We start from the raw sequence: 9,142 nt of genomic DNA on the forward strand, positions 1-9,142 counted from the left end.
TTCCATTCTGTAGGAATGAAACTGGGAAATTGCAATTTGTTCTGAACTGTGAATATAAGCTTCCCTCTTTCTCTCACTCTGAGAAGGCAAGGAGAAGAGACACTGTCAGCCTCAGAACAAACCATGGCTTGCCGTTGTCTGAAGTGGGCTGGATGCTCTCTAGAAAATCCTCAAGCTGCAGAGCAAATACTCTTAATATTTCAGAAAACTGTGTGCATGCATTGATTATGGAAATCCTTCCAAGCCTTGACATACTTATGCAGTAGCATTATTAAACTGCTATGTGGCAGCGAGATTCCCCTCCATCTTATAAACACCCTAGTTTAATGGCCATGACCTCATTTACATTCAATAGGGCAGTCTCAAAATAAGCACAACAGACAGTATAAAAGGTCTTTTATTTTGATAATACAAAAAGACAATTTTGTAAATGCAGTCTCCAAACAAAATTATCCTTTTTCCACACAGAAAATCCGCTTCACAGTAGCCTGCAACCCAGCTTGATTGTTTTATGTGCCAGTGTGAAAGGAACTGTAGTTCCAGCAAGAAATGCTGATACAAATGTTACTTAGCTAACCCATCAGGATTCCAACTGATGAAATACGCCTGTCCAAGTCTTATTTTCCTCATATGTCTATTTTTTTATAGAAACCTGTGAGAACAATTTGAGTGTGTGTGTTTTAAAGCCAATGGCTTCAGTAAGAAAAATATTTTACTATAATTATTTGTCTAAAAATAGGGGCCATGTTATGGTTTACAAGTTTGCCATAATAAGTTAAAGTCCAAAATGCATTTACTTCTTTGCAAAAGAACTCTAAATCTTCAAGTAAACCTTAAAACTAATTGGGTTCTGCAAGCTACTGCACCAGCACAGCAACTCATAGGGGGCACAGTTAAGGATGCCAGTAAGCTGGCTCCAACATAATCAAATCAGTATGGGTGAGGAAGAAAATCAAGTCTGCTTCATTTGCCATAAACAGAGGCATGCCTTAACAGCGCCTGAGTAAGCTGCTTTTAAAACAGTTCTTTAGAGCTAGGTCCACCAGAGATGGCTGCCTTTCTGCTCTTTAGAAACTTCTAGAAGCTATCCTGATCGATGAGATACCCAACTTATCAGCGTCTGGAAGTCTGTAACAGTTTGACTTCCATGAAGCTTAATTTTACCTATATTTGACCCAAACTTGTATGGTTTTCACTTGTAACTTTGCCTTGCCATGTAAAATCATCATTTGGCAACATAAAACTTCAATAAAAATGGATTACAGAAAGCTGTGAGGCAAAGCTTTCTCTTCTTGCCAAGCCAAGCAAGAAGGGTAACCCCTTTAATATAAGGAAGGGCTATAACCAATTTTTAAAGGCAACAGGAGTTGGCCTTGTGTTGGAAAGTTTAGAAAAAAATGTGAGATGTACATTCCTCTCATTACGAGAAAAATGCAATTTATCGTTGCATTCCAACATTGTGCAAGTGGATTTCCTCTCGCATAACAGGACTTCACCTTCCTCTCCCCCAAAATCTGCTACAAATGGTCTGTACCTCCCCAACCCCCCAGAGGAGATTGAGGGAGTACGCCAGGGCCGTATGAGGAGAGAGGGAAGGAGAATTCCCATAGTGCAAGAGGAAGTTCATTTCTCACATAGCCATCTGCTGATAAAATGCTGTATTCTATCTACCGATACTGTAAGGACAGCCTGAGAATAAGTGTGACGTTTTTTTCAATTCCATCAACAATCTCAGATTCACATTCTCAATTTATTTGGTTCACCTCTTGTTGCTGTACACCTAAAAAATTCAAGTCTCTTTAAAAGTAAAGACTGGTCTGCTTCTTTATATCCGAAGTAAGAAACAATGGGCCCGAGTTCCCATGAGCTACTGAGGCTCACAAGTGGATTTCTTTGTATTTGCTTCTTTCAGCAGCTGATAACCATGAATTCAGAACACCTATGACTTATGACAATCTACTTTCAAAATCCAGATTTTAAAAGCAGTTTGCTTTGCAGGATGGGTTAGGAGTCAGAAGATCCTTAGGTTCCTAGAACTAGATGTCCAGCTCTTTGAATCCTGATCAAGTAGTTGGTGGTCCTACCAATAGCAATATAATCTTCAGTATCTACGCAAAGACTACAGGGCAGTTCACACACAGCATCCTGCTCTTTACACAATTGGTTCTGCTCCTTGAAAACATTCTCCGTGCCCTTTGTCCACCACCACAAAAAACAACCACTCAGACCTAGGTTTCAGCAATGTTCTTTGAGCCACACTGTACAGTACATTTCGCTCTACACACATGATTATGACGATCTTTGACAAAGTGCCTATGTGGACAAACGCAGAGTAACCTGGGCAATGAGATATAATGTTTGTTAACTACCTCCTCAACAATGGCACATTTTTAACCACCATAATTAGGAAAATTTCTGACCATTGTATCTCAGGTTTGCACATATTTGAGGGTGAGACCCCAAAAAACACTCAGTATTGTTTGCATTAACATTGCAACACTCTGTGTGCGTTTTGACACATTAGGATTAAACATTAATCCCTATGTCATTAACTGCAAATTTAGAAGCAAATCTAAATCTAAAATAAGTAAACAATGAGATGATTACTTCAATGCTGCTGACTAACATCAGCAGCCAGAAAATACCAGTTTTCTTATTAACAAGAATGGAGTGTTTTCAAGAGTCCTGGAATATTTAGTTTCAATACTTTCTACAAAAGCATAGACTGAAATTGCTACTTCAACTTTTTTTATGGAATGGTTAAAAAGACTGTTCTCTGAATTGCACAAACTGTAACTAAAGCAAAAGTAGAGTTATCTGCATTATGGAATTTTTCAGTAGTAATAACTGATCAAAACCGAAAAATCCAAGTTTTACACTAGCCTTGCTTGGGGCACAACATTAGACTATAGTTTAGTGTTACATGAATAAGTCTCAGGTGCAAGCACTCCCTCAAGTAAAATTTGAACAGGCTAGTCTTAATTTTGGATTCTTGCAACAAGCCAACTTCAAAATAGTGGCTTATGAAGCTGGCTTCTTTCAGTAAACCATAGTTAAGACTAGCCACAGTTTAGGTTCTGGATGTAAAGCTAAACTGCAGTTAACCAAAAAAGGAAGAAAGCTGCTAACCTACTCACAACTGCCTGAGGACAAGGAAAGTGGGAGCACACAAACCAGAGCCTCATTCACATAGCACTAAACTAAACCATAGTTTTAGAATTATGCTTGAACAAAGACAACATACCATACGATCATGGAGTTTCCAGTGATAACACATACAATTGCAAACTTCCTTCAGGACATGAGTAGAAACCATAATGTTTGCCTCTTACTACCTTATACTAGAAATACTAAGAGGTGTCCAATAGTGATGATTCCCCATGGTTAATGTTAAGGAATGCATTAGATTTTTGGTAGGATCTGCAGAACAGCTCTTGGTAAAGTGCTACTATCTAAAGCACATTCAAGCTTCAATGCAACATTAAGAAAAGTGCTTTTAAATGCCATTTAAGATGAACTTCAGCTGTGCTATCTGCATTAATACTGCTACTGCCAGGCCAGTTCACAGTCAATACATATTCCTGGGAAGTGCCAGGAAACAATGCCAACACTATCTCCCTCATTACTTAAGAATGGTTTAATTCCATTTTCAAGTAAAGAAGTCTTGAGGTTCTGTTGATTATTAAATTAATAAAATAAAATAAAATCATGCTTCAGAAACAATGTTTCTGATCATTGGCTTTCCTTAACAAATGAGCTCATGTTTTCCTGTAGCTCAAGTATTAACAATAGATTTTCTTCTTTATATATCTAATCCCTTACAAGGGACACAGGGAAGGAACTAATGTACACTGAACAGTCCAACATGCTAATGGATTTAGGTTAGGACATATAGAGCCCTGCTTAGTTATGGAACTGAAGAAAATAAAATGGGATAAGAACACTGAAGCTTAGATGAAATTTGTCTTTCGTAAATGCCTGTTTGGAATTTCTACAGCACTAACTTGGAGGGGCCAAGATCCCCCCACAATTCCAGCCTGAATGGCCACCCCTATTACCACAGCTAGATCTGGGTCAACAGAAGTGTTGGGTTTCTTCCCAAAGAATTCTGTAATAACTTTACGTATTCTTGGAATTCGGGTGGAGCCTCCAACTAATACAATCTCATCTACTTCAGTCTTGTGTAGATGTCCTTCTTTCAATACCTGCTTAATGGGAACAAGAATCTTCTCAAAAAGGTCTTCATTTAATGTCTCAAAGAGTTTCCGGGAAATTTCTGTTTCAAAGAGAACTTTTTTCCAAGGGACGTTAAGACTGCCCTTCAGGTCCTCATTCATCCCTGTTTCGATTTCTGAAGGGACATTTTCATGTTTGCTGTATACCTGGTTCTCTTCCTTCAAGGGTTCATGTTGGTCCTTCCGCTGTGGCATAGTAAGAGAAATTCTGATTGTGGAAGAGTTGTGAACTGTCAAGTTCAATTTGACAGCTTCTACAGCCTGTCTGAGTCTATGTATCTCTTCCTTTTTAGAAGGCAGAGAGCCATATGTGTGATGCATCTCATCATATAGGTATTGCATCAGTCGCTGATTGAAGTCCTGCCCTCCAAGTTTGTTGTTACCTAAAATACAAAGCCGACATACAGACAACTCACAGCAATTGAAGACAATGATATGTATAGCTTAGAAGCATAGAACTGAGGAGTTGGAAGAGACCATGAGGGTCATCTAGTCCAACCCCCTACATGACCCCATGACCCCAAAATTAAGAGTCTCTTGCTCCACTGAATGAGCTATCTCATAAAACAGGTGGTTTCACTGAGCCCTTGAGAAGCTGCCACAGACAGCTGGTTGGCTGTACGGAGCTTGGTGCATCATAACCTGGCTTAAGCTAGTCACAAGTATAGGTTTATTTGGAAGCAAGTTCCACAAAAAAAAAAAAAAAAAAATCATTGGTGCTCACTGTCCAGAAAATATATTAGGAATAAATGGGACACACAAAAATTAAGGCCAATAACTCGCCTCTCTGACCTCTATGTCCACCTCATCATAGGGAAGACTCACAGATCTATTTATTTTCTTTATATCCCGCCTTTCTTCCAGTACAGGACCCAAGGCATTCATTCATGACCCGTTTACTGCAACATCAAGTGTTAATTTGCATGCATGGGCAGGCCATCACAAATGCAGCACCTCGGACAGGACTTCTACATCTTTCCATGTAATCTTAACTACAGCATTTTTCAATGAAGTCAGTTCACATATTCAGCTACCAGTGAGAAGCATGAGTGTATCCAATGGTATACAAGCAGGGAGGAAAGATGTAGAACCAACCTACAGCTTGCCGTATTAGACCTGCCAAGTAAAATTATTTTAGTGACTCAAACCCTAGCATTAAAGACTCTTCTTTACCTGCCATGGCTCGGGTCAGAAACATCCCTCCTTGCTTGTTCAGCAGAGAAACATCCAACGTTCCTCCACCCAAGTCTACGACCAGAACGTTAGAAACATCAACTTTGTGGAGACCATATGCCATGGCTGCTGCAGTGGGTTCATTAATTACCCGCAAGATTTCCAGTCCTTCAAAAGATAAAATAAGTTATCAATATTTATATTTTTGCCTCCTATTCCATCTAGTAAAATAATGATTCTAAACCAAATATGACGACTGAGTGGAAATTTAAGTATAAAATGATTAAAGCTTGTAGACTTGTGCCTAACTCTCCTTCAGACAACAAATGGTTGTGTATTTGTAAGTGATTTTGTTTCCAACCCTGCTTGTCATTCTGGAGCAATTTCATTCACAATTTCTAACGCTGCACAAGTCAAAGCAAAAGACAAGTCAGTGTTGACCTACTATTATATATGCTCCAAGTATGGCATTATGAAAATAAACTGAGTTTAGCAAGACTACAAGGGGAAATGTGAATCACCTGCAAGTCTTGCTGCTTTAATAGTGTAGTTTCGTTGTCTTTCATCAAACTCTGCTGGCACTGAAATAACTGCTCTGGAAACAGGCATTCCAAGGTAGTCCTCCGACATCCTCTTCAATTTCAAAAGGAGTTGAGAACCAATATATTCTGGTGTTACATTATAAGTCTCATTGGTTGCAATGGAAAATTCGGCAGCTCCCTTGTTATTAATAATCTGAAAAACAAGAGAAAAGCAGAATCTTTAAGCTGCTATCACGTACATATGAGTGAGTAGACCCGCCTGTACACAGAATTACTCACTTAATTCTGAGTGAACATGCATAGGAGTGTGCTGTTAAGAAGTAAAATTCCTTATTTATTCATTATAATTATATAGCCACCTCATGACAGTTCTTTGGGTGGCTCACACAGCAAAAAAAGTATACTCTAAAACAAAATTAAAACTCCATATGTATAGGAACCACAGAAACATGCCAGAATTCATCATAGAGGCTTTATTTTTCATTTAAAAGGATTTGTCTGAACTAGACATTACCTGAAATCACATGATTTAATTAATATTTAAGAGTGGTGTAAATTTAAGCAGTTCCCAGCAGCACAAAATATAAAACATACTCCTCATTTGTACGAAGCACTTCTAACCACAAGGCCTCAGCTTCACCTATTCCTAGAACAAATGAATCATCTCAGGTCTTCTAACTTGTTACACAGCAATGAGAATTGTGGGTATCAAACACTCATTGGCAGTTAGCTGGCAAACAAAACATTAAGCTCACCTTAAATGGGTATCTGCGGCTCTCACTTATCAATTCTTTTGGCGTGAAGAGCTTCCCTATAAATCGCTTAGCGTCATACACAGTGTTCTGTGGGTTTGAATCTGCCAGCTCTAGCCCATCATATCCCACATAAATATCTCCCTCCGTGAATGACACTATGCTTGGAATGCTGTTGTGCCCACTTTCATCAGGAATCACTTTCACCTGCCCTGTGCCAGGAAGGAAAACGCCAACTGAACAATATGTGGTGCCAAGGTCAACCCCTATTACTTTTGGTGTGGGCATAGGTAAATACTGTTGGGCCAGGTATCCAGCTAATAAAAGTGTCAAAATAGCAGAACCTGAAAGGAAAGAAAGAAAAATTAAAAGTCAGAAAATTAATCACAGAAGAAGTTAACAAGACTATCCATTTTTTTCCATAGAATTATAGAGTTGAAAGGGACCCAAGGGTCAACCAGTCCAACCCCCTGCAATGCAGGAATCTCAACTAGATCATACACAGCAGGTACAATTTTTAGAACAGCTATTGTGTCAATCATAAATTATATTTTTTTAAAAAGCTAAAGATCCCCAAACCATTTAGATTTTAATACACTCCATGGTCATTTTAGCTGCATCTACTCTAGCTCTATAATATCATTTTTGAACTGTACATAATATTCCAAAAGGGGTACATTATGGATTTGTATCAGAACATTTTGATACTGACAGTTTTATTTTTAATTCCTTTTCTAATAATCCTAGCACATAGTGTCTTTTTCACAGCTGCCTCACACTGTTGGCATTTTCACTGTGCTATCCACTCAAATAAAATCTTTCTGATGAGTCATGGGCACTGCCAGTTCTTTGAAACAGGTCCATCAAGCCTTTTTCCAGTATTGGCAGATGGCAAACACATTGCTTGTGTAACAAACTCCAAACTAGAAAGACAATGAAAGGCACCCTCCTAGAGAAAACCAATAACTTTCATCCTCTCCTTCTTCAACTGCTTCACTAAACACCCCTCTTCCTGTGACTCTACCAATCACTGATCAGTTTCCCAGAAGCAAAATTACAGATACTGAAGTCTGCAAAGGAAGTGCTTTAACACTCTCATCCCCTAAGTCCAGGACCATCCTGAGGCAAAGCAGCAAATGAATAGCAGTGACGCTGGTCAAATTATGTTGGTACCGGAAGCAGAAAATCCCACAAGTGCCTCTCCCCCTCCTGGGCAGTGAAGATACTATATACATGCAAAACCATTTGTAACTTTTCATGATACCAAAGATCAGACGCCTGAGGTGATCACTTTTTTTCCTGGTTGGCAGCAGCTCCACCCCTCCCCCTCATCATCATCATAATTTATTATTTATACCCCACCCATCTGGCTGGGTTTCCCCAGCCACTCTGGGTGGCTTCCAACCGAATATTAAAAACAATACAGCGTCAGACATTAAAAACTTTCCTAAACAGGGCTGCCTTCAGTTGTCTTTTAAAAGTAAAATAGTTGTTTATTGCCTTGACATCTGGTGGGAGGGCATTCCACAGGGCAGGCGCCACTACCAAGAAGGCCCTCTGCCTGGTTCCCTGTAACCTCACTTCTTGCAGCGAGGGAACCGCCAGAAGGCCCTCGGAACTGGACCTCAGTGTCCGGGCCAGTATATACCACAATACAAAAGCCTAAAAATCAGTAGAACTGTCCTACTGGGTCAGACCAAAAACTCATCTGGTCCAGCGTCTTGAGCCCAAAGGGTCCCACCAGATGCCTCCAGGATTCATAGAATTGTAGAGTTGGGAGGGATTCGAGGGTCATCTAGTCCAACCCGACACGTGTAACCAGAGACAGAAGAACACAGATCTCCTGCACTTTCAGTAGTTGTGCAGCATTCCCTTTCCTACACAGCGAATTAGTGGGGGAGGGGAGTTCTGTCCTCTTTTGCCTCAAGCCACCCTATAAGCAGCGCATGAAGGCGACGTCCCTCCCCGCGGCTGGCATTCAAACGCACAGGTAGACTGCCTCTGGAACTGGAGGCTCCCTTCAGACACCTCCAATGCCCTGCGTGTACTCAAAAGCTTTCATTTTAGCTTCGAGTATTCCGGCGTAGAGCCCTGGGTTTCAGCGGCGGATCTAGGCCGCGGTCCCGTCCCCCCCCCCCCCCCAAAAAAAGCAGCGGGAGGCAGACAGGCAGGCGAGAATTTAGGGGGGATCTTAACGAGGCGCAGAGGCTGACACAACCACCGACCCGCTTTCAGCCGGCCCCTCTCACTCACCCAGCACCGTCATCTCCCCGGCCATTTTCGAAACTTCTCGCTGCCCTGGCCCGGTCCTATAAGACACCGCCTGTTGTTATGCGTGACACTCGCCGGCTTCCTGGGCCGTTTACCCGTGTGATGACTGTACCTTCGCCGCTTGGAGGGGAAAAAAGAAAAAAAAAACCTCGCGCGGCGCGGCGCGGCG

The 9,142-nt window shown here is 40.9% G+C and overlaps 1 protein-coding gene across 1 annotated transcript; it reads right to left on the bottom strand.

Moving 5' to 3' along the window:
• Positions 1–381: 381 nt before the first annotated feature.
• Positions 382–9,138, bottom strand: HSPA13 (heat shock protein family A (Hsp70) member 13). Its single transcript, XM_081003987.1, has 5 exons — positions 8,956–9,138; positions 6,706–7,046; positions 5,930–6,143; positions 5,409–5,576; positions 382–4,618 (listed from the first exon to the last, which is right to left on the bottom strand). The coding sequence occupies exons 1-5, from the start codon at positions 8,978–8,980 to the stop codon at positions 3,951–3,953; spliced, it is 1,416 nt and encodes a 471-aa protein (XP_080860113.1). The 5' UTR covers positions 8,981–9,138; the 3' UTR covers positions 382–3,950.
• Positions 9,139–9,142: the final 4 nt, after the last annotated feature.

This window comes from Podarcis pityusensis (assembly GCF_964106645.2).
Source record: "Podarcis pityusensis genome assembly, chromosome: 4".
Classification (NCBI taxonomy): domain Eukaryota; kingdom Metazoa; phylum Chordata; class Lepidosauria; order Squamata; family Lacertidae; genus Podarcis; species Podarcis pityusensis.